Source organism: Corythoichthys intestinalis, chromosome 16, assembly GCF_030265065.1.
Source record: "Corythoichthys intestinalis isolate RoL2023-P3 chromosome 16, ASM3026506v1, whole genome shotgun sequence".
Lineage (NCBI taxonomy): Eukaryota > Metazoa > Chordata > Actinopteri > Syngnathiformes > Syngnathidae > Corythoichthys > Corythoichthys intestinalis.
The window spans coordinates 44,706,500-44,732,857 of record NC_080410.1 but is presented as its reverse complement, the minus strand read 5'-3'; the positions used below and the strand labels follow the sequence as shown (position 1 = coordinate 44,732,857).

At 40.0% G+C, this 26,358-nt stretch overlaps 1 protein-coding gene across 2 annotated transcripts in view; it reads left to right on the top strand.

The window, feature by feature from the left end:
* LOC130904304 (mitochondrial import inner membrane translocase subunit TIM16-like) overlaps window positions 1-26,358 on the top strand; it is a 285,942-nt gene that overhangs the window by 48,898 nt on the left and 210,686 nt on the right. For both annotated transcript variants that reach the window (XM_057816981.1, XM_057816977.1), the window contains exons 8-9: window positions 19,308-19,391; window positions 23,108-23,190. In XM_057816981.1, coding sequence (XP_057672964.1) covers window positions 19,308-19,391; window positions 23,108-23,190 — 167 coding nt within the window. The remainder of the gene's footprint in view (window positions 1-19,307; window positions 19,392-23,107; window positions 23,191-26,358) is intronic.

The window sequence follows — 26,358 nt, the reverse complement described above, 5'->3', positions numbered from 1 at the left end:
TGAGCTTAGCCTCAAACGATATTGAAAAAAATAAATAAATGAGGATCTAAATTCAACAAAAGACCAATTGGCTAGCTTGTATAGCAAAAGTCTGCTAGCTTAAATGCTATAAAATGCTAAATTTTTTTTTACAATCCTCTGAACAAATCGTTCAAACACATATTCCCACAAAAAGCAGCTAAATATACCTATAAACTGAACTACAAATGCATAAAAAACATATTAGCCCAAACAAAAACTTACCTTATGTTGGTCTTAACAGAGAGAAGCTGTATTCAGCCATGCATAGACTTCATAATGATATTGACGGGACGCGCGGGGCGGGGCCGATTAATAGGGGGCCTGAATTATTGCCTTGGCCGTTAAAGCTGACTGAGTGGAATCACAGACAAAGAGTTTTTTTTTTGGTTGAAAATTCTTGTGAATAAATGCTTAATTCCCTGAATTCTTTATAGATATGGACGTAAAACGGTCTCGATTTTTGGTTAAAAGTAAAAAAACCTGTGTGGTTAGCATTTGTTTCACCTAAATATGTCAAAGTACGATGCTAGTCAGTCAGTCAATCTGGCGGCCGCCGTATTTAAACTGAGCTTTTCCGGTAAAAATTATTGTGAATAAATGCTTAAATGCCTGTATTCTTTATACAGTAGATATGGATGTAAAACAGTCTCAATCTTGGTTAAAAGCAAAAAAAAACCGTGCAGTTAGCATTTATTTTACATAAATATGTCGAAGTACGATGCTAGTCTGTTAGTCAATGTGGTGGTTCCCATACAACAAAGAGCTTTTTATGTTGAAAATTGTTGTGAAAAAGAAAATACAATGATTACCTTGAATGCTCGAACAAATCGCTCCTGAGACAATCCCTCCTGTTTGTAAACGGTACAGCTTTCGTACTCTTTCAACATAAATCCAGCGTTGGATCGCTGCATGTGTCGCTACGACCGACTGCAAATAACTAAAGCGGATTGTGGGCTGGCCCTCTACTTGAAGGCGTGGCGCAGTGAAGGTCGAATCTGACCTGTCAGTATCATTATGAAGTCTATGAGCCATGTTAAATGAGTTAAGTCATATTCACTACTGCCACTAGAGGACAGTGTACCCACCCAAATCGATAAAACTAAATGCAAACACTTTCAAAACAAACCATTAGAACTGTATGTACAGTTATTGTGAGCCTTGTTTTGTATCGTAAACTACCCAGAGTAGAGACCCGATCGATCGGCATGATCACGTCATTTTCAAAGTTTCGTAATCAGCAAAAAAATATCGGACATACCTTTTTTTTAATATATATGTATTTTTTAATTAAATCGTTTTCTAATTGTATTTAACGTTACAGACATAATATGTTACACTCATCCAGAGTCTTTAGTTTAGGCTTAAGGTAGGGTTATCAAATTTATCCCGTTAACGGCGGTAATTATTATTATTTTTTCAATTTATCACGTTATAATATTTAACGCAATTAACGCATGCGCTGCATGACCCACTCACACATTGTTGCGTTCAATCTGTAATGACGCTGTTTTACCTGTATATAGAGCTAAAAGGCTGCTTAAAATGAGTAGAGTAAATTTTGGCAGCCTTTGGAGCCTTTTTTTAATTGGCTAAAGCCTTACAATCCCTCTCCCTACGATTAGAAATATCGTGGGAACACCCTATGTTATTTCCCAACGCAGAGAAGATATATCAGTTGGTACCACTACGCACAGTCATGGTTGCTCTTCCCATCATGCATTTGGGCAGAACAGTTAAATGGCTACGGTATCATTTACTGAAAGCTCAACAAATCCACGAGATGGCAATATTTAGTCACAATATACAAAGTCACATTTATCCTTTAAGAATTACAAGTCTTTCTATCCGTGGATCCCTCTCACAGAAAGAATGTTAATAATGTAAACGCCATCTTGAGGAATTATTGTCATAATAAACAAATACAGTACTTATGTACTGTATGTTGAATGTATATATTCGTCCGAGTTTTATTCATTTTTTTCTTAATGTATTGCCAAAATGTATATGATCGGTAAAAATTATCGGGAATGATTGGAATTGAATCGGGAGCAAGAAAAAGCAATCAGATCGGGAAATATCGGGATCGGCAGATACTCAAACAATCGGGATCGGATCGGGAGCAAAAAAACATGATCGGAACAACCCTAACCCTATAGTGCTGACATACATGTATCTCGACTTCTCAGGCCTTTTTATTGACAAATGACTGACTTGAAAAGCAAGATAAAAGTGCTGTGGGCGGTAAAGGAAATGAAAGTATAAAAGAATAACCCAGCCAGTTTGATTTCCATCTCATACCTCCACCACCCTCTCTGTCCGGTTGCCAGGCACGTGTCTTATGATTTTCATGATGGCGAACCGTAATGCTAAAAGCAGATTTTAATGGACCGAGACGACAAGGACAGGAGAAGAAGAAAGCAACGGCGACTACTGCAAAGACTAATTGGCCGTGGATGAAAAGACTGGGACTGTTTTTAGGCTTGATGAAAGCTTCAAGGCAACAGTTATTAGAGGAGGGGAAATTATGAGAAGAGCGGAATGATGGATAGCGGAGAGGAAATGAGAAGCAGGTTGAAGAGACTGCAGCTGGAAAACCAGTAAACTGACTCCTCCGTTACCATCCACCCCGTAGTTACAATACAGAAGGAACAAAACAAAAAATGTTGTCATTTTGATTTGCTGACCTGCTTTGCCTTGTGAATTTCTCTTCACCTTTTATTTGGCACACATTTAACTCATTTGCTTCCATCGACAGAGTTGGACATTCAGTCGTGGGAGAGGACAGTCAAATAAAAGGGATTGGATGTAAAGCGCTAAAGGGAAATGCTATTTTTGCTAGCATCTTCTTCTTCTTTTCCTTTCGTCTTTTCCCGACAGTGAATGAATTTACCTCCATCTAATGCAGTGCTTCGCAATTAATATCTGTTACGGCCCCTAAACCGGAAGATGTAAATGTTTCGCCCCCCCCCCCCCCCCCCCCCCCCGCCCCCAACTCTCTCCAGCCAATGTAAATAGGATCATTTGTCTGGAAATGTTTTAATATTGTAAGTAGGGTTGTTCCGATCATGTTTTTTTGCTCCCGATCCGATCCCGATTGTTTTAGTTTGAGTATCTGCCGATCCCGATATTTCCCGATCCGATTGCTTTTTTTTTGCTCCCGATAATTTTCCCGATCATATACATTTTGGCAATGCATTAAGAAAAAAATGAATATTATATATATATATATATATATATATATTGTATATTGTGACTAAATATTGCCATCTAGTGTATTTGTTGAGCTTTCAGTAAATGATACTATAGCCATGCCCAAATGCATGATGGGAAGTGGAACCATGACTGTGCGTAGTGCTACCAATTGATATATCTTCTCTGCGTTGGGAAATAACATAGGGTGTTAAGAAAAAGATCAATTGCTACCTTGCTTCCCCACATTGCTTCCCATGATATTTCTAATCGTAGGGAGAGAGATTGTAAGGTTTTAGCCAATTAAAAAAAGGCTCCAAAGGCTGCCAAAATTCACTCTATTCATTTTACGCTGCCTTTTATCTCTCTATATAGGTAAAACGGTGCCATTACAGATGGAGCGCGACAATGCGTGAGTGGGTCATGCAGCGCATGCATTAATTGCGTTAAATATTTTTAACGTGACACATTTTTTAAAAAATTAATTACCGTTATCTGAGCAGTTCTTGAACGCGACACGAGCAATTCCTCGCTCATCTGCACACGACCAAAACCTTCTACTTACTGCTTCCTTCCCACAGCAACTCCATCCGACAACGTAAAAACAAAAATGCGATTGTGGATAAATTCTCACGGTACACCGCTTGAAAACACTGATGTAGGTGACCTACATGACGCAAAATGTCATGTCCACCTATGGGGACGCCAGGTATTTATGATACAAAGTGTTTTTAAATTGCCAAAAATAGTCACTTGCCCAGTAATAGGTCAATTTTATCCCAAAATCTTCTATTAGTCAGATTCAGCTGTGTGTAAAAAGTAGTGATGCACGATAATGCATTTTTTAGGCGATAACAGATAATTTCCTCCTCGTTCCAACCGATAATGTCAAGCCGATTATTCTATTAAAAGATATATGTAAAATTTTAAAGTATACACAAGAGAAAATATAACTGTGCAAAAATATTATTGCTCTTGTTTTTTTCAACATCAAATGTGAGCAAGTAGTAAATTCCAACATCTAAATAAAGACAGATTATCTGACATTGTGTAATGGTAAACTTTTGGCAACAAAATAAATACCCAGGTAGCACAAAAATGGATTTAAAAGTAAGCCATTCCTAACGTATAACATTACTACACAGCAAAAACACAACTCCTTAAAACTAGTTAAATTCCCTTGTTTTCAGTGTAACTCTATTGGAAATAAGTGAAATTAACTGCCAGCACTTCAAGTATATTTCACTCAGATTTCTTGAAGAAAAATAGCCAGCTGAAAATAAGCTTAACAGACTTATTTTAAGCAATAAATTATTATACATAATCCTAAAAAAAAATTGTCAGAAATGTTCTTTATTCAAGAATATGTATGGTTCAAAACATTATTTGAAAGCAATTTTTTCTTGATTTAGGTGAAAAATGACCTTATTTTTTTTAATGTTTGGGCTTAATAAGAACAAATGGCAATATTTAGTTCAAGTAAGTGGAATAATCTGGCGCATTCATCTGTTAACTAGTCTTCAATACTCAAACAAGATGGGGAAAATGATTTGACTAGATTTAAGAAGAATGATCTGATTAAGACGTCATAAATTTAAAGCACACTGAATGCATTACTGACTGGATGACTTCTTTGTGTGGTTTGGTGCATGTTAGAATTATTAACTAACCACTGTGCTGTCCTGATAAACATGCTTACTTGACATCACTTGTCCAAATGTCCGTGGTAAAGCTGATGTGATCGGCATGTCTTTCACGAAGAATCGTGGTCGTATGAACTGCATTATTTTTTCATCCAGGGGTTTGGCTATCGGGTCATTTCGGGAATTTCCTCCCGCCTGTGCCCTTCAGTCCTTCCGGCTGCCAAATTAGCACCCGCGACAGGCCTCTTTCTTGAACCGGAGTGGCGGCGGCAGCTAAGTTCGTACCGGATACCCGCCCGCCCGGCCGGCTCGCTGCAGCGTATTCGGTGCATGGCTCTGCTCTGCCCGCCTAGGGCGAGGCGGTGGCCTGCCGGACTGGCGGGCTCCGTCGAAAGACAGCTACTTGTCGACTATTGGTCTTGTGAGGTGTTTAGCCATAGATGGGAGTTTACCACCCGCTTTGGGCTGCATTTCCAAACAACCCGACTCCGGGAGGACCGCAGCGTCTCTGTATCGTCACAAGCCCCGTAGCTTCCTTTATAGTTTATTTGTGTTTACAATAGCTTTAGCATTCGCGCTATCTTTGTGATGCAGTTTTGAATGGCTGCTGGGTTAGTTGTGTTCGATGAGGACGCTTTCTTTACGCCTCGTGGAACTTCTGCAGGGCATGTTTTGTAGATGGCGAGAGCGTAGAGCAGGGCGGTAAACCGAAAATTTACCGTCACCGAAATTCTTCACGATGACCGACGTAATTTTGACCATGTCGGCAAATTCGGTAATTTAATAAAACAAGGAAATATAGTCTTTTCATCCCGCTTTGACGCTGTGTTGTTCGGCTATGTTCATTCCCCTTTAAGAAAGCAGACAGTGTGCTTACGTATGGAGTCACGTGGTTTTCAGGAAGCCAAACAAACAGAAGCCCGGTAGGCTAACGCTAGCAGCTAACGCCACAAGTAAACGGGATGGAGTCGGGCTTAAGTTAGCTTCGCCAAACTTTCACCCGACATTAAGTAAACTCTTGGTGGGTTCCAGACGGACTTTCACCCGCTGTCCTCCCTGGTTCTCACGATATCAGGAGAGGATGCTTTCAGTGCTTTGTTCTGGTAGCATAGCCACAGGCTAACGCTAGCGGCTAACAGCGGCTACAAATGAACGTGAAAGAGTCGGATAGCGGCTCTAACCTTGTCGAAACGGCTGAAATTAATGAGTGGACTGGGAACGGACTAGTGAGAATGCCTCAACACTGATAACCCCGCCTCCTCCATGACGTCGTACTCCTCAACCCCTCCTCCCAATGGGGCTTCAGAGAGGGGAGGGGTTGAGCAGGCGGCGGTGGAGAAGTGGAGAAAACTGCTTGGTTGCGCACATTTGGAGGCTAAATCAAGTACAGTATATAATTATCGAATTGCATTATCGGTTGATTTTAAAAAAAATCTGTATTATCTACGTGACGTCATAATTGCCATTATCGGCCGTTAATTATCGGTACCCGATATTATCGTGTATCTTTAGTAAAAAGCGTCATCATACATGGTCACTTCTACAAAAACTCATCAGTGCTTCCGCAACAACTGGGACACATAAATTATTCAAAGGGGATCAAAAAGTTGAAAAAACATCTAAGGAAGCAAACAAGTCCAGTCTTGCCATGACTGCACACCTTGGATAGAACTCCACTAAAGAAATGATACCTCACTCAAGCTTTGAAGGCTCCTGCAGCTTTATGGGCCAGGTCAGAGCCATTTGACGTTTCAGTCGAAAGGGCAGCCAAAGGACACGGCAACTGGACTTGCATGTGAGAAAAAGTTGCCAAAGAGTATCCATCCTCTTGAGTCATAAATCTCAAAACAAAAGTCAATGATTTTAATCGGAAAAAAGGAGGAAATGAAGAAAACGTCAGGGGATATCGGCGCAGGTGTCGGGAAGACGACCACGGAAAAGCAATTACAGACAGGAATAGATAATGCAATAATCAGACGAGACAAAAGTCTGGCCGATCAGATCTTTACGCATTAATTCATCGGCCAACGCCAATGTACACAAATGATCACTCCATCTGTTTCTGTCATCCGCTCCCTTCGGTATTTCGGTACATTCAGTCATCCAAAAGGCAGATTTTTCATCTGTGTCACTTGCAGGGAATGTTGGTTCACCCACCAGGATGAAGATCAGGTGTCTGTATTCACATCTGGGAACAATCACAAACACATCTTGCAGACACTCGCTTTCTTTCCACATAGTTGTGTGCTAGCTCGTGGGGGGTGTTTGGCAAAAAAAGTGCCTTTCTTCTATTTGCTGCTTTGCTTTTCTTGCCCAATTGGAGACACGTGATGGTCATCTTTAGCCAATGCCGTGAAATCCTTCCTTTAAAGAGAATTGACATTCAAATTCTATTTAACTCATTGGCTGCCATTTAGCGTGATAGACGAACCAGAGTTTCTTTAAAATTTACCTGTTTGTATACAGTATTAGTAAAAGTAATTAGTAATTAGTAAAAGGCCCAGATGGACCAGTGCTTCAGCAATGTTTGTAGCAGCTCGGGTGAATACCCTCCAGTCTGTTTTAAGGATATACATGTTTAAGTTTAACAGTCGTCTGAATGGTTCAGAAAATGTGATTGTGTTGGGCCTGACCAACATTTTGTACAGCTTTACACGCTACTTGTCTCGGTTTTGGAAGCACTGGTATACGTGCCTTTTAAATGTGGGTCGTTAGGAGACCCAGTGCTGTGTTATTGTTTTACCATTTCTTTATTTTATTTTGTCTTTTAATCTATTGTTGTGTTGTGTTGTTGGACCTTGAGTCTGTTAATAAAAATCTATCTATACATCTATACATCCATCTATCTATACATCTATCTATATATCTATGCATCATCCATCCATCCATCCATCCATCCATCCATCCATCCATCCATCCATCCATCCATCCATCCATCCATCCATCCATCCATGTTGGATAGAATAGCCAAAAATCATACTCAAGTAAGACAGGCGCTACTTCAAAATATTATGACTCAAGCATAAGTCAAAGTAGTCATCCAAAAAATTTACTCAAGTACTTCTACAAGTAAAAAGGTATTTGGTTAAAACAATACTCAATATTGTGAGTAACTGCTTACAATGTGTGATATTTTTTTTCAACAGTGGTATCTAATTTTTTCCACATCTACACTGCTGGCCAAAAGTATTGGCACCCCTGCCATTGTGTAAGATAATGCTCAATTTCTCCCAGAAAATGATTGCAAATACAAATGCTTTGCTAGTGTTATCTTTATTTATTTTGCTTGCAATGAAAAAAAAAACCCAAAAGAGAAATAAATAAATAAATAATGACCATTTTACACAAAACTCCAAAAATGGTCTGGACAAAAGTATTGGCACTAGGGTTGTTCCGATCATGTTTTTTTGCTCCCGATCCGATCCCGATCGTTTTAGTTTGAGTATCTGCCGATCCCGATATTTCCCAATCCGATGGCTTTTTTTTGCTCCCGATTCAATTCCAATCATTCCCGATAATTTTTCCCGATCATATACATTTTGGCAATGCATTAAGAAAAAAATGAATAAAACTCAGACGAATATATACATTCAACATACAGTACATAAGTACTGTATTTGGTAATTATGACATTAAATCCTCAAGATGGCATTTACATTAATAACATTCTTTCTGTGAGAGGAGTCCGCAGGTAGAAAGACTTGTACTTCTTAAAGGATAAATGTGACTTTGTATAGTGTGACTAAATATAGCAGCCATTTAACTTCTGCCCAAATGCATGATGGGAAGTGCAACCATGACTGTGCGTAGGGGCACCAATTGATATATGTTCTCTGCATTGGGAAAGAACATAGGGTGTTAAGAAAATGATCAACTACTACCTTTCTTCCCCACATTGCCTCCCACGTTATTTTTAATTGCTGAGAGAGGTATTGTTAGGCTTTAGCCACATAAAAAATGGCTCCAAAGGGTGTCAAAATTCTCTCTACTCATTATACGCTGCCTTTTTTGCGCTATCTATAGGTAAAACGGCGTCTTTATAGATTGAACGCGACAAAGCGTGAGTGGGTCGTGCAGCGCATGCGTTAATTATTTAACGTGATTAATTAAAAAAAATTAATTACCGCCGTTAACGCAATTAATTTGATAGCCCTACTTTAAGCCAAAACTACTCTTGATGAGTGTAATACATTTTGTCTGTAACGTTAAATACAATTAGAAAACGATTTAAATAAAAAATATATTTAAATTAAAAAAAGGCATGTCCGATATTTTTTTGCTGATTCCGATACTTTGAAAATGACGTGATCGGAAACTTCTTTAATTGGCACCCTTGGAAAAAATCATGTGATGCGTCTCTAATTTGTGTAATTAACAGCACCTGTTACTTACCTGTGGCACATAACAGGTGGTGACGATAACTAAATCACACTTTCAGCCAGTTAATATGGATTAAAGTTGACTCAACCTCTGTACTGTGTCCTTGTGTGTACCACATTGAGCATGGAGAAAAGAAAGAAGACCTAAGAACTGTCTGAGGACTTGAGAAGCAAAATTGTGAGGACGCATAGGCAATCTCAGGGCTACAAGTCCATCTTCAAAGACCTGAATGTTCCTGTGTCTACCGTGCGCAGTGTCATCAATAAGTGTAAAGCCCACTTCACTGTGGCTAACCTCCCTAGATGTGTACGGAAAAGAAAAATTGATGAGAGATTTCAACGAAAGATTGTGCGGATGGTGGATAAAGAACCTCGACTAACATCCAAACAACTTCAATCTGTCCTGCCGCCTGAGGGTACAACAGTGTCAACCCGTATTATCCGTCGGCGTCTGAAAGAAAACGGAATCCATGGTAGGATACCCAGGAAGACCCCACTTCTGACCCAGAGACATAAAAAACCAGGCTGGAGTTTGCCAAAAACGTTTTGGAAAAATGTTCTCTGGTCAGGTGAGACAAAAGTTTTTTGGGCAAAGGCATCAACATCACTGTCCCCACAGTCAAACATAGTGGCGGTTCCCTGATGTTTTGGGGTTGCTTTGCTGCCTCTGGCACTGGACTGCTTGACCGTGTGCATGGCATTGTAAAGTCTGAAGACAACCAACAAATTTTGCAGGATAATGTAGGGTTCAGTGTGAGAAAGCTGGGTCTCCCTCAGAGGTCATGGGTCTTCCAGCAGGACAATGACCCAAAACACAGTTCAAAAAGCACTAGAAAATGGTTTGAGAGAAAGCACTGGAGACTTCTAAAGTGGCCAGAAATGAGTCCAGACCTGAATCCCATAGAACAACTGTGGAGAGATCTGAAAATGGCAGTTTGGAGAAGACTCTCTTAACTCATTTGCTCCCGGAACCGTATAAATACGTTTTATTTTTAAATGCTCAACTGTCTCGCAACCGTATTTATACGTCTTTTGCGTTTTTTTTTTATAAGAAGCATATATAGCTTCCGCTGTATCTGAGAAACAAAGAAAAACGCTCCAAACCAATTTTAAAGCAATAAACTGGCCACTGGAGGGCAGTAACGCATTTTGGAAGACTAGACAAGCCGATTCAACAGCAGTGAACGGCCGGCCGGCATTGTCAAAGCGCTGGCGGATTGAGCCCAGGCGGCGCTCCTTCCGGACAAAACAACGAGAGGACGCCTGGGACACCAGGCGCTGGACGATCGTGCAAAACGAGTGAAACCCCCCGTGGAGCGGCTCGCCTAGCAGACCCCGCAGAAATGCAAAAATAATCCATTTTTGTGAGACCGACAACGATGAGGGAAAAGTTTACACAGTTGACGTGGCGACAACGGCGTCATCTCGGCGACAAACCGTCATCTCTGTCGTTGTGTGTGAATAAATTGTTACTATTCTATCTAAAGCTCTATTTGTCTGGTTGTTCATAGTATTTTGTAAAAGGAAAACATTATTCAGATGTTTGGGATGTAACTAATGCAAAAAATAGCTTTGTTAAAGTCAAAGTTATGTTTGAAATGTATGCGTTTACAAAAAGCTCATTTTCTCCGTTTTTTCATCATAAATTGGAAAATTGCTCATACTAAGCTATTTTCTAATGCTGATTTCTAAAGAATGGAAAAAGATACGAACTTACTTTTTTTTTCTGCTGAAAGAAGAGAGTCCAATCTTTCTTTTGGTGGGTTCAAAGTTTATATAGCAATAGAACAGAATTTTCTGTGGGCCTTGCAAAATCAGTCAAAATCCAGAAAAAACGGCCGGGAGCGAATGGCCTTGCTCTGGTGAAAATGGCTGGGAGTGAAAGAGTTAAAATCTCAAGAGACCTGGAGCAGTTGGCCAAAGAAGTATGATCTAAAATTCCAGAAGAGCATTTTAAGAAACTCGTTGATGGATACCGAAAGCGTTCGTTCGCAGTAATTTTGTCTTAAGGTTGTGCTGCCAAGTATTAGGCTGAGGGTGTCAATAATTTTGTCTGGCCACTTTATGGAGTTTTGTATAAAATGATAATGTTTTTTTTTTTTTTTTAAATTCTCTTTTGTATTTTTGCCAGCAAAATAGATGAATATATTACTACCAAAGCATTTTAATTGCAATCATTTTCCGGGACAAATTGAGCATTATCTGACAGAATTGTAGGGGTGCCAATACTTTTGGCCCAGACTGTATTTAAGCTGTTATTATTATATTGTACTGTAACCTATTACATCGTCATATTAGACCGAGAAATCCACAAAAATAATCAAATTCCAACTAGAAAAATAAAAACGTTCCCCTCCAACATCACATGTCCCGTCTAAACAGCATGAGTGCCCTCTGGTGGGTTTTAAAAGAAAATTCTACCATGAATTTAAAACTATCATATCTCCGGTTTTCCGTGGTCTATCAATGGCATTTAATAACTGAGGGAGATGTTGAAATCGGCGCTTTCGAATAATGTCAATTGGTTAAATTTTTACAGGGCTTTAAAGACGCCAAGTGATTGATCAGGCCGGCGTAATCATAGGACTTTCGACTTGCCAGATTGTGGTCATATGACTATATTGTTTCGTCATGTGATTATTGTTGCGACATCTCATTTGTGAAACTGATAGAGCCACTGTCGGCATTTCTAGCAAAAAAAAAAATAAATAAAATCTAATGAAGAAGATGACAAATGTTATGACTCTATTGTAGCCCAAAGTAGCAGAGTAAGACCGTTATCAACAACTCTTCTACTGTTCTAACAACTTAAAGGCTATTTCGTTAATTTACTCTTTGGTTGCCATTGACAACGATAGACAAACCAGACTTGTTCGAAATATGCAAGTGGCAATATGCATAATTTAGTGCATGGTCAATTTAAAAGCAGTTCAATTTTCGAGCAACTGCGGTTCGTCTTATTTGTCTGATTTAAGTGTGGGCAGCTCATTGTTAAAATAATGTAGGATTTACAGTTGTGGTCAAAAGTTTACATATACTTGTGAAGAATATAATGTCATGGCTCTCTTGAGTTTCCAGTTATTTCTACAACTCTGATTTTTCTCCGATAGAGTGATTGGAACAGATACTTCTTTGTCACAAAAAACATTCATGAAGTTTGGTTCGTTTATGACTTTATTATGGGTTAACAGAAAAAATGATCAAATCTGCTGGGTCCAAAATATACATACATGGATCTGAAAAAGCGAATCATTGACTTGAACAAGTCAGGAAAGTCACTTGGAGCTATTTCAAAGCAGCTGCAGGTCCCAAGAGCAACAGTGCAAACAATTGTTTGTAAGTATAAAGTGCATGGCCCTGTTTTGTCACTGCCACGATCAGGAAGAAAATGCAAGCTATCACCTGCTGCTGGAGAAAATTTGTCAGGAGGGTGAAGATTCAACCGAGAATCACCAAAAAGCAGATCTGCCAAGAATTAGAAGCTGCTGGAACACAGGTGTCAGTGTCCACAGTCAAGCGTGTTTTGCATCTCCATGGACTGAGAGGCTGCCGTGCAAGAAGGAAGCCCTTGCTCCAAAAGCGGCACCTTAAGGCTCGACTGAAGTTTGCTGCTGATCACATGGACAAAGATAAGACCTTCTGGAGGAAAGTTCTGTGGTCAGACGAAACAAAAATCGAGCTGTTTGGCCACAATGCCCAGCAATATGTTTGGAGGAGAAAAGGTGAGGCCTTTAACCCCAAGTACACCATGCCTACCGTCAAGCACCGTGGTGGTAGTATTATGCTGTGGGGCTGTTTTGCTACCAATGGAACTGGTGCTTTACAGAGAGTAAATGGGATAATGAAGAAGAAGGATTACCTTCAAATTCTTCAAGATAACCTAACTTCATCAGCCCGAAGATTGGGTCTTGGGCACAGTTGGGTGTTCCAACAGGACAATGACCCCAAGCACACATCAAAAGTTGTAATGGAATGGCTAAATCAGGCTAGAATTAAGGTTTTCGAATGGCCTTCCCAAATTCCTGACTTAAACCCCATTGAGAACTTGTGGACAATGCTGAAGAAACAAGTACATGTCAGAAAGCCATCAAATTTAACTGAACTGCACCAATTCTGTCAAGAGGAGTGGTCAAAGATTCAACCAGAAGCTTGCCAGAAGCTTGTGGATGGCTACCAAAAGCGCCTAATTGAAGTGAAAATGGCCAAGGGACATGTTACCAAATATTCGCGCTGCTGTATGTATATTTTTGACCCAGCAGATTTGATCACTTTTTTTCTGTTCACCCATAATAAAGTCATAAAAGAACCAAACTTCATGAAAGTTTTTTGTGACAAAGAAGTATCTGTTCCAATCACTCTATCGGAGAAAAATCAGAGTTGTAGAAATAACTGGAAACTCAAGAGAGCCATGACATTATGTTCTTCACAAGTGTATGTAAACTTTTGACCAAAACTGTACACTTCAGTTATTCATGAATGGCGATAATATTTCAATAGACATTAATAAAGTGCATGTGACATGACAAAGATAGTGTCTCAAAAGATTTGACCGAGGGTGTATACTGTGGATAATGTGGATCTCTACAAGTGTTTCATCTGATACAGCACATGCTCTCATCAAAATGAGCACGACTTAGTCGAACGAGCCACAGCGGCGGCCTGCAGGGTAAAAAATGATCTCGAATGTTTGTTCCAGCCTGGAATCATCAGTAACTCCGTCAGCGCTTTGTTAATTTTGAGATCTGTAAAATACTCAGTTGTTGCTAGTTCGAACATTGGTATTAAACAAAAAAGCCAAAACCACAGATTTCACTTTCGGACTGGGATTTGCCACCAACATGTGTCGTAGCTTGAAGTCTCTGTTTAGTACAGTAAATCTAGTTTGAAACCAACTGCGAGGCCGATAAACACACAGTCGGCGGACCACAAGAGAAACCATTGTCTTCTGCCCAAGTACTCATTTGTGTTCATTGTAGAGGCAAGAAGCAAGGAAGCATCTCATTAACATAGTATGAAATCATCAGACCGCTTAGGTACGTTTGGCTTCTTCCCACAAGCCGAAAACGTCTTCCTTGGATCAGTTTGATGACTAATGGAATCATGGTACCGCTACCCTGGGGTTATTGTATTAAGCAGCTGATATATGTAAACATGTTTGAAAGCAGCTCAAAAATAGGCCTGTGGTATTTATCAGTTTTCTCAACACTTGTGATGGATCTGCTTGAGAAAAGTAGCTTCCAATAAAAGTTTAGGATGCTAACGCTGAGTTTCTGAGGTGAGAGTTTATTCTTCTTTTTTTTTTTTTTTTTCTAAGGATGCTTTATGGCATCACATCTCATTTTGAAACTACAAAAAGTCTCTGGTTTCAGTAGAATGGCTCACATTTGGCCGTAAAGTAAATCTGGTTTAGGTTCCTGCTCACCCGCCACTCTAATGAGATAAGTGCTATAAAAAAAAAAAAAATGGATGGCTGATTAGTTTTCCAAGCCTCACACAGACTTGAACCTTGGCGCATATTAGGCGCAGTGCCCTGTTCTATTCTCATTTTCAGAGGGGCAACTTGGCATCTCACACTCTGGCCCTTTTATTTTCACAATATCCCTCCTTGTGCTGCCATTTATTAGCATCGTAAAAACTAGGCGACAGACTTTGGGGGAGCGTTAATAAGCTCCTGATGTCTAGCCACACTCCTGCCTTCAAATCTAATATAATGGCACCTGTCATTTGTGCACAATGGCATTGCCAAAAGAAACAAAAATGAATGTTTATACTCTGCAACACTCTTGGAAAAAGTGGAAGAAGAAGTACTGTGAACGGGGCAGTACTATAACAGTTTTGGTACTTTTGTTGTGTTTTAGCATCAGATCGGGACTCTGTATCGGCAGATTGTCAAAATCAGTAGACTCAGACCTGGGTGCAAAAATTTGCGATCGGGACATCCCTAGTAGTTATGCTATCTAGTTAGCTATTTGGGTTATCTCTATAGAGATTGCTAGTTATCTTGCTCTCGCTATATATGTAGATATAGCTATACACTCACCGGCCACTTTATTTAGGTATACAGTACCTGTCCAAGTGCTCGTTAACACTTAATTTCTAATCAGCCAATCACATGGCGGCAACTCAGTGCATTTAGGCATGTAGACATGGTTTAAAACAATCTTCTGCAGTTCATACCGAGCATCAGTATGGGGAAGAAAGGTGATTTGAGTGACTTTGAACGTGGCATGGTTGTTCGTGCCAGAAGGGCTGGTCTGAGTATTTCAGAAACTGCTGATCTACTGGGATTTTCACGCACAACCATCTCTAGGGTGTTAAGGCCTCTGCCCCTCCACAGCCTGTCGTCCTGTTGTCTGCTTTGGGATCCTCTCCCATCCACGAACCCTAACATAGGGTTTACAGAGAATGGTCCGAAAAAGAAAAAATACCCAGTGAGCGGCAGTTCTGTGGGGGAAATGCCTTGTTGATGCCAGAGGTCAGAGGAGAATGGCCAGACTGGTTCGAGTTGATAGAAAGGCAACAGTGACTCAAATAACCATCCGTTAAACCAAGGTAGACAGAAGAGCATGTCTGAACGCACAGTACGTCGAACTTTGAGGCAGATGGGCTACAGCAGCAGAAGACCACGCCGGGTGCCACTCCTTTCAGCTAAGAACAGGAAACTGAGGCTACAATTTGCACAAGCTCATCGAAATTGGACAATAGAAGATTGGAAAAACGTTGCCTGGTCTGACGAGTCTCGATTTCTGCTGCGACATTCGGATGGTAGGGTCAGAATTTGGCGTCAACAACATGAAAGCATGGATCCATCCTGCCTTGTATCAATGGTTCAGGCTTGTGGTGGTGGTGTAATGGTGTGGGGAATATTTTCTTGGCACTCTTTGGGCCCCTTGGTACCAATTGAGCATCGTTGGAACGCCACCTTGTTGAATCCATGCCACGAAGAATTGAGGCAGTTCTGAAGGCAAAAGGGAGTCCAACCCGTTACTAGCATGCTGTACCTAATAAAGTGGCCGGGGAGTGTACATCGATCTAGCTATCTATATATGTCTATATAATACATATCTTTATGTTAAGTTAATGTTATGTTATGGTGTAATACTTGTATAGCGGTTTTCCACCTTTCAAGCGCTTTACACTACATTGCCATCCACCAACTGGTGACGCAGCACCAGGAGCAACGTGGGGTTCAGTATCTTGCTCCATCTGGGCGGAGAATCGAACTCACAACCTCTGGGTTGGGGGCAACTAGTCTACCACTGAGCCACACCACACCCAGATCTATACATTTATCGGTCTCTAGCTATCTATACATCTATCTAGATCTATCTTTACATCTATCTTTACATCTGTCTATATTTATACATGTGTCTGTCTGTCTGTCTGTCTATACATCTATCTATACATCTATCTATACATCTATCTATACATCTATCTATACATCTATCTATCTATACATCTATCTATCTATACATCTATTAGAGGTGTGCGAAATTTCCGATTCTTAGATTATTCGCGATTCGACCTTGGAAGATTCAAGAACGATTCACAAATATATAAATTCCGATTATTGAATTATACCAGGTAAAGCGGAAGTAAAACACAGTTAGTGCGGTCTTTGGGACGCAATGAGGAACGGACCGAGAGTAAATATCATGTTCAACTCATGCCGCTAGATTAAAAAAAAACAATCATACCTGACTGCGGCTGACAACTGCTACAAACAACGCCCAGTTGCTAGTTGCTACAAACATACGGCTACAGTAGATATCATATGTATGTAGAAATAGATGCAAATTGACAGACGACGTCGGTGTTAGAACATGTATTATTGAACAGAGATGCGAAATGACAGACTTTCCGGCGTAAGTAAACAGCCGCCATCTTAAAGCAGTAGACCTCGCTAGAAGGCTCTGTTGTAGCGAACCTAACTAACTTTTTATCTAAAATACTCCTAAATTGGCAGAATCTTGTCTTGAATCTATCTTTAAATGATGAAAAAGTTTTAAAACTTTGACAAAAGTAGACAGAAGGGAAATTGTGGAATAACGGGAGCAATTTTAACAACTGTAACAGTTGATTCACAACATTAAATTAATTGAATGTAGTTTAAAGCTGCTGATACAGAATTGGGACTGGAGTTTTTTATTTACTGTTATTTTCGTATATTTGTTTACTGTTAACTTGATACTGAAATAGTAGTTTGGTTTAGCCTGAGATGATTTTTGAACAATTTTGGAACTAATGTACAAAACATTTAAAAAAAAAAAAAAAAAAAAAGGAGAAGGGGTGCATCAATAATCGTTTTATAATTGAATCGGAGCCTCTGAATCATAATCGAATCGTTAGGTGGCCAAAGATTCCCAGCTCTAACATCTATACATATATACATCCATCTATAGATTTGATTTATTTATTTTGAGCAGTAATAGGGAAATACAACAGCAAGTGGAGAAAAACTAATAACAGTAATAATGTAATAATAACACACTACATTTTTGCACTATAAGGCGCACTTGACTATAGGACGCCGCCCACCAATTTTGACACAACAACAACATTTGTTCATAGATAAGCCGCACCGGACTATAAGCCGCAGCTGTCCTTACTGTATTATGGGATATTTACACCAAAAGAACCGCCATGAAGCTTTGAACCAGTTGGATGCAAACCTTCATTGCTTCAAGAAGCTTAATTTGGTCATTATTGCTCCCTTGGGGAAGACATTCAACCTCTGCTGCCACCTGTTGTCAGAACTGATGTTGTCCAACATGCCTCCTAGCATGCATTGCAGCACTACAAATTTAAATAACAATCAAAATTCATGTTCTGTGCTAATTATTCCTTCAGTTACTGTTCAAGTTGTTTCATTGATTACTAGTTATGGTATTTTGGTACCACTTTATTTGACAGTGGCACCATAAGACAGTCATTAGACAATCATAATTATGACATGACACTGTCATGAGCATTAATGAATGCTCAAATTAGCTCACTTGAATGCATGTAAAATAACCGAGCTGGACATAAAATGAGTTAGTGACATGATTTGCCGGATGACACCTAATGACATCTGTCATAAGCATTCAGTAAGGCCCATGATAGTGTCATGTCACAATGATGATGGTCTTATGATGTCGCTGTCAAATAAAGTGTAACCTATTAACCCAAATAAATCAACAAATAAGCTGCATTGGACTATAAGTCGCAGGATTCAAAGTGAAGGAAAAAAGTAGCGGCTTATAGTCCGAAAATTACGGTACATACTGTATATAGCTCGAGCTATACGTCTATGTATACACCTATCTATCGATATCCATCTACACGTCTATCAATCATAGTTTTAGAATTGAATCATGAAAAATCAGAGTATCTCACTCATCTATGGAATGTTTAGAGTAGGAATCTCAAACTAGCGGCCCGAGGACCCATTGAGGGCCATGGGGCAATATTTTGTCGTTACATTCGCTCGTTTCATTACTGCTGTATTTTACTCATTACTTCGTACCAAACGTGTCATTTGTGTTTGAAAACTGTCGTTCAAATAGATTTATACTGTATGTTTTGACAACATACCTAAGACAGTGGACAATTAGGGCACACAGACGGAACGTCACAGGTAGGTAATCTAAGCCAGGGGTTTTCAACCCAGTCCTCAAGGCACACTGTGGGTCCTGGTTTTTGTTCCAGCCGATCCAGCAGAGACAGTTGAACCAATGAGGCTTCTGCTAAAACAAGCCACACCTGACTGCAATCAACTGATTGCACTTGTAAAACACCAGATTGGGGAAAAAGTGTTGTCATCTTGTTTGGTAAGAATGAAATCCTGCACCCACAGTGTGCCTTAGTGGAATAGGTTGGGAACCCCTGATCTAAGCTGCACACCAGGCGGTGTAGATCTTGTCTGCTAAAACAACAACAACAAAAAAACAAGCTCTCCTTTCATTTGACAAGTTCATTTTTGTTCCGAGACAGACATCTCAAAGAGGCACCTCTCTCGTCTGCTTATCACTCAGCGGCACGAGTCGCTGTCAAGATTTCAAAAAATGACAAGTTGGCATTGTCTGTCCCACAGAGCGCCTCCTGCCTTCAGAACGACAAAGATTCTTGCACTCTGTGGGCCAAGGAAGACTTTCTGCTGATCACAAGCTTTGATAGGGTAAGAAGGAGCTTATTTTTACTTTTTAAAGTTCACGCGGCTCCAATGCATTGTCCGAATTGATTTGATTTACGTCTCATCACAAATAGCTTGTGTACAAATACATTTTTTGTCTGCAGTGTGTGGGAAATGAGACAATCCAACGAATCTATTTCGAAAAATGTGTCTGAGTGAGGCCAAACAATAAAATAATTTTTGTCTTATTCCATTAAGTACCGTATTTTCCGCACTATAAGGCGCACATTGGAATGGAATTAATTGGAATGAGCTTATAGCTAGTAGACGTCCAATCCATTTGAAGTGGGAGGGATGGCAGCGAATGAACGAATGTTCATTCGCTGCCATCCCTCACACTTCAAACGGATTGAACGTCTACACTGCTGGCCAAAAGTATTGGCATGCCTGCAGTTCGGTCAGATAATGCTCAATTTCTCCCAGAAAATGGTTGCAATTACAAATGCTTTGGTAGTAATATCTTCATTTGTTTTGCTCGCAATGTAAAAACACAAAACAGAATGGGAAAAAAATAAATAAATCATAATCATTTTCCACAAAACTCCAAAAATGGGCCGGAAAAAAAGTATTGGCTTCCTTGGAAAAATCATGTGCCTCATGAAGAGAAAGAAGACCAAAGAACTGTCTGAGGACTTGAGAAGCAAAATTGTGAGGAAGCATGGGCAATCTCAAGGCTACAAGTCCATCTCCAAAGACCTGAATGTTCCTGTGTTTACCGTGCGCAGTGTCATCAATAAGTGTCAAGCCCATGGCACTGTGGCTAACCTCTGTAGATGTGGACGAAAAAGAAAAATTTACGAGAGATTTCAACGAAAGATTGTGCGGATGTTGGATAAAGAACCTAGACTAACATTCAAAGAAGTTCAAGCTCTCCTGCTGTCCGAGGGTACAACAGTGCCAACCCGTACTATCTGTTAGCATCTGAATAAAAAGGGACTGTATGGTAGGATACCCAGGAAGACCCAACTTCTGACCCAGAGACAAAGCCAGGCTGGAGTTTGTCAAAATTGTTTTGGAAGAACACTCTCTGGTCAGATGAGACAAAGGTAGAGTTTTTTTGGAAAAGGCCTTAACATGGAGTTTACAGGAAAAAAATGAGGCCTATAAAGAAAAGAACACTGTCCCCACAGTCAAACATGGCGGAGGTTCCTTGATGTTTTGGGGTTGCTTTGCTGCCTCTGGCACTGGACTGCTTGACCGTGTGCATGGCATTATGAAGTCTGAAGACTACCAATAAATTTTGCAGCATAATGTCGGGCCCAGTGTGAGAAAGCTGGGTCTCCCTCAGAGGTCATGGGTCTTCCAGCAGGACAATGACCCAACATACACTTCAAAAAGCACTAGAAAATGGTTTGAGAGAAAGCACTGGAGACTTTTAAAGTGGCCATCAATGAGTCCAGACCTGAATCCCACAGAACACCTGTGGAGAGATCTGAAAATGTCAGTTTGGAGAAGGCACCCTTCAAAGCACAGAGACCTGGAGCAGTTGGCCAAAGAAGAATGTTCTAAAATTCCAGCAGAGCATTGTAAGAAACTCACCAGAAGTGGTTGTTTGCAGTAGTGCTGTCAAATTTATCGCGTTAACGGGCACTAATTAATTTTTTAAATTATTCACGTTAAAATATATGACGCATTTAACGCATGCGCCGAATGACCCACTCACGCATTACCTCAAACAGATTACAATGACACCGTTTTTTTTTTTTTTTTTGCACATTTAGAGTTAAGAGGCAGAGAAATGCCAGTGGACAAAGGCATCATTGGACCGCGCCGTTCATTGGCATAAGCTTTGGCAACTCTTTCACAACAAACGTAACTATTTTGGCAAGCAAGTTTTTCTTAACACGCATCATTGAACACAACGCAGAACATATACCATTTGCAGCCACCACTGACAGTCATGGTTGCCCAACTTCCCATCATGCATTTGGGCGGAACAGTTAAGTCGCTACAGTATCATTTAGTGCAGGGGTCTCCAAACCGGTCCTCGAGGGCCGCTATGGGTCCTGATTTTTGTTCATACCGATCAACCACAGACCTTTTAACCAATATGGTTTCTACTAAAACAAGCAGCACCTGACTGCAATCAACTGATTACAGTTATAAAATACCAGATTGGTGAAAAGGTGTGTTTTTTTTTTGTTTGAGTGAAATCCTGCACCCACTATGCCCAATATGGTTTGAGACCACTGATTTAGTGCAAGCACAACAAAAATAATATTCCTATCTCTCAAAAAAAAATAGTGTTCACAAAAAGAAAAGCGCTCGATGCAAAGAGAACTGGCATTCCCAATCAAAATAGCTATGCAAAATACACATAGAACTTACTCAGACTTTGGTCAAACTCTATTCAAACATTTCGTTTAGCTCAACAAATACACTACATACAAATATTTAGTCACAATATACAAACTTTCAGAGGTCTCTTACGTTGTGAAGTCAACACTCAAATGAACGTAAGGTACAAGGATACCGGAAACTATGGCGTCAGTCGAGGGGTAAAACGCACTCGTTGACTAGATCTCTAATTAATTTAAAACTCGCCCTTGACACCTTGTGGTGTATTTCAATCACTACCTTACATAATAAAGACACTGTGGAAGAACGGCAGGGAGCCCAAGTGATGTCCCGCTCGGCGATGTCAACAATGGCGTGCTATTAGTTTACTTTTTGATTGGAAAGTTTTACAAATTTTATTAAAACGAAAACATTAACAGGGCTTTTAATTAGGGCTGTCGAACGATTAAAATTTTTAATCGAGTTAATTACAGCTTAAAAATTAATTAATCGCAATTAATTCAAACCATCTATGAAATATGCCATATTTTTTCTGTAAATTATATATATATATTCTGTAAAATAAATTGTTGGAATGGAAAGATAAATCAAGATGGATATATACATTCAACATATGGTACATAAGGACTGTATTTGTTTATTATAACAATAAATCAACAAGATGGCATTAACATTATTAACATTCTGTTAAAGTGATCCATGGATAGAAAGACTTGTAGTTCTTAAAAGAGAAATGTTAGTACAAGTTATAGAAATTTTATATTAAAACCCCTCTTAATGTTTTCGTTATAATAAAATTTGTAAAATGTTCAATCAAAAAATAAACTAATAGCCCGCCATTGTTGATGTCAATAATTACTTACACAATGCTCATGGGTGCTGAAGCCTATAAAATCAGTTGCACCCAAGCGCCAGCAGAGGGCGGCAAAACTCCATAAAACACAATTAACAAGTGGGCATTTCACTCTTCTGTCATTTAAATCTGTCTGAGCGGGACATGTGCGTTAATTGCGTCAAATATTTTAACGTGATCAATTTTTAAAAAATTAATTACCGCCCGTTAACGCGATAATTTTGACAGCCCTAGTTTTAATATAAAATTACTATAATTACATACATTTTCTGGGAGAAATTGAGCATTATCTGACAGAATTGCAGGGGTGCTAATACTTTTGGCCAGCACTGTATTTATTCATAAATGCAACAGGCCAAAATCCAAATTTCAGGGTATAGTATGGGGAGGTTGTAGATTAGTAATATGAATATAAAATGAACAATTTACATATAGATTTGAGGCTAGCTATCTATTTTAAAAACAAAAAAGTTCTCAGTCTCGGTTTCCAGTAAATTATCTCTTACTTGATATCTGCTGCTCAAGTAAATGCATTCTATTCTGTTTTAAGATGCGTAACAGGGAGTTGAGGCTTTGGGACAGCAGGAACTTGACTTCTTCCTTGAGCTCGCAGACCTTTGGCACTTGCAGTGGGTGAGTAGTACACCAGTGTGCAACCCATGGTGGTCCTTTGTCATAAGTCACCGTCGTGACGCCTCGCTATTAAATGTCTTGGCTGTACTTAGCGCTTGTATGTACGGTTCTCGTCACACTGAGGTTTCTCCCTGCGCTAAGATAGAAATGTGGACCTCCAGTAGCTATGACAGCACGTCCACATTCCTGCCTGTCTTCTGAACGCATCCTTCTATACATAACCACTGTGACGGGGTGAAGCAACCGCAGCAGGCACATTGACACCTCACCGCTCGCGCTTCTGCAGTCGCTGCGTTTATTTATCTTTATGCGGCTGCCGAGGGACATAGAATTTCAACTGCCGAGGAATTTGAAAACGTCGCGTTCTGAAAAGTATTCTGTTTATAGAGCCATTGCATTTTATTGATATGATGGAGAAATTAAACTTGTAAACAACCAGTCAGCTTTTAAGGGAGGATTTAACGTGTCGGTCCGGTTTTAATGTACAGTACATGTCAGGTAAGATCTGAAGTCTTTAACCATCCCTAAAGGGGGAAATCAGGTGTTACAACAAATAACAACAACTAGAATAAAAATGCTTCATAAGGAACTACATTTGTGCTAACACCTGGGGTGTCAAAATTGCGGCTCGGGGGCAGTTGAGGCCCGCGGGACAATATTTTGACATCAAACTGTGATATTAGTGTGGCTTGCGTGTATATTGCCACGGGCAATGCAGAAAAAACAACAACAAAAACCTGATAAAATAATGCCGAGAGGAGACCCAGTGCTGTATCACCGTTGTTCACTTTTTATTGTTTAAATTTTATGTATTGATTTAATTTCTTTATTTTACTCTTTATTATTATTATTTTTTAATCTTTTTGTCGTATTGTGTTGTTGTTATTTGACCTTGACTCTGTTAATACAATCTATAAAATGACAAAAATTCCAGTAAATGAAAAAATAATTATAAACAGGGGTGCACATAAGTGGTCCGCATGCGCGCATGCGTACTGGACGTAGACAAACGCGCTGGCCCTCAACGGCTCACATACGCTTTTGCGTACCGATGGCTGACCACTGTATTTGCGGCGGACACGAGAAAATACCTTCTCAAAATGTCGAAGAGGCAGGCCCCACTGAGTAATTATTTCCGTGTTCCCCCACCCCCGTCAAAAGACAGACAGACAACAGAGACGTCACCGGAGCTACCGAAAAAAAGGACTTTTGCTGAAAAGTGGCTGAAGGAGGTACCATTGCTAGAAGCAAATGATGCTCGCACGGAAATGCGGTACAAAATGTGCCGTGAGAATCCCAATGTCGCTGATAAGAGCAGCGCATTTTATGTAGGGTCAAAGAATTTCAGCCATCCAAACTTTGAAAAGCATGAAAAAAACAGAGAGCATGTGGCATTTAAGCAAACTATCGATGTCAGACAAGACCCCACTCGCGCTATGGACAAGTGGCGGAATAAAGGTAATGAACAGCGCCATGCACTGACAAACCCGTTTTTGCTCGCATTTTACAAAGCGAAACATGCACGTTCAATGAGGTCTTATGAGGAGGACATCCCACTTTTACAAAGGCTTGGAGTTCATGTGGGAGTCGCATAATGCCCTTTATTTTGAATTGGAGCTTTGATGTTTATTTCTTTACATTTCACTTCAAAGTAATGGCAATTTTGTTGTGCCAGTTGATGTTAATCAAGCATTAATTGTTAATATAATTAATTAAAGTTAATTAGCTCTAAGTAAAGCATGTCATAATTTTATCGCATCAGGCGGGTCGGCTCTCAAGCTCAATGAGGACCAAGTCACATCTCCAGGTCCTCCTCTGAGAACCTGGGCAAAAAAAATATGTGCACCCCTGATTATAAACACATAAATTAAAAGGTTGGCCCACACATTTTTCCATGTGCAAAGAAATACATATAAATAATCCTTTAAAAATATCTTAAAATTGTCGTTTAAAAGAATAAATACATACACCAGTGCCCCCCAACCCCATAAAGTTTGAGACCCCTGATGAACAGTATTTTAAGGCTGCAACAACTAATCAATTAAATCTACCACAAACATTTTTTGCAGCACAAACCAGCTCAAACAAAGCACAAACGATTGACACAATTTTTAATCAAAATGGAGGCCTGGTTGACCTCAGATTGACCTATAAAAGAATTATAAATATGTAAAAAGCAATAGAAGCGCAAACAAGCACAAACGATTGACATCATTTTAGTATAAATTTGCCATCTGACGGGCAGAGGTGGGTAGTAACGTGCTACATGTAGTCCGTTACTTTCGTAACTTTTGAGAAAAATGAACTTATGAGAGTGATCACTTTGCATGTCAAGAAGCTATCGCTATTGGCCTGCTCCAGACCAAAGAGAGCGGGCCAATAGCCGCTCTTAACCAATGCCGGGGCAGCTTTTTCATATGGAGGTAAAACAAACGAGGAGAAATGGCGGCGGTCTGGAAATATTTCAGCATAGAAATTCCGTCGAGTAAAATCAATGGCTGCATCCAAGATTTGCGGCCTGAAAGTTTCGAGAGGTGGAGTTAAATCGGCCAGTTTCACTACCTCGAACCTGATCAAACTTTTGAAAATGAAACATGTGAACGAACACAAAGAGTTTTAGGCTTCAACAGCAGGACTGCTGTCCAGAGGAAGGGAGCTGGACTGGAGCAACAATCCCTGGTCAGTTCACTTCGTCTACTTTGCTTTTATTGTCGTTTACTTAAAGAAATGCCGCAGTAATTTGAGACCTGTTTCCAAAGTAGGGTTCCCGTCTTTCAGAGATAGAAATAAGGGACACCCCCCGCCCCCCTCCCACCCAAAGCCGTACAGGCAAGGAAAAAAAGGGACACCCCCGAGACTCTTAAAATGCATAGAAATGTATCTATTCATAAATATTCCGTAAAGGTTCAATACGGAACGCAACTTTCAATTCCCAATTCGGAACGATTCCTTATTTCAAAGGACGGGTTGTAAGCATATTCAAAAGTGCTGTAGAAGTAAGCTAAGCTAAGTGGCTAAGTGTGTGTCGCTGTTGGTGCACAGAGAGGGAGGCTAATAGAGAGACAGGATGCTGTGGTCAATTATTATTACTTATAATGTCATGAAAGTTGCAGTTTGGCCTTTGAGTGCCAAAACTCAGGGTTTAAAGAAGTGTATTCAGTTAATTCA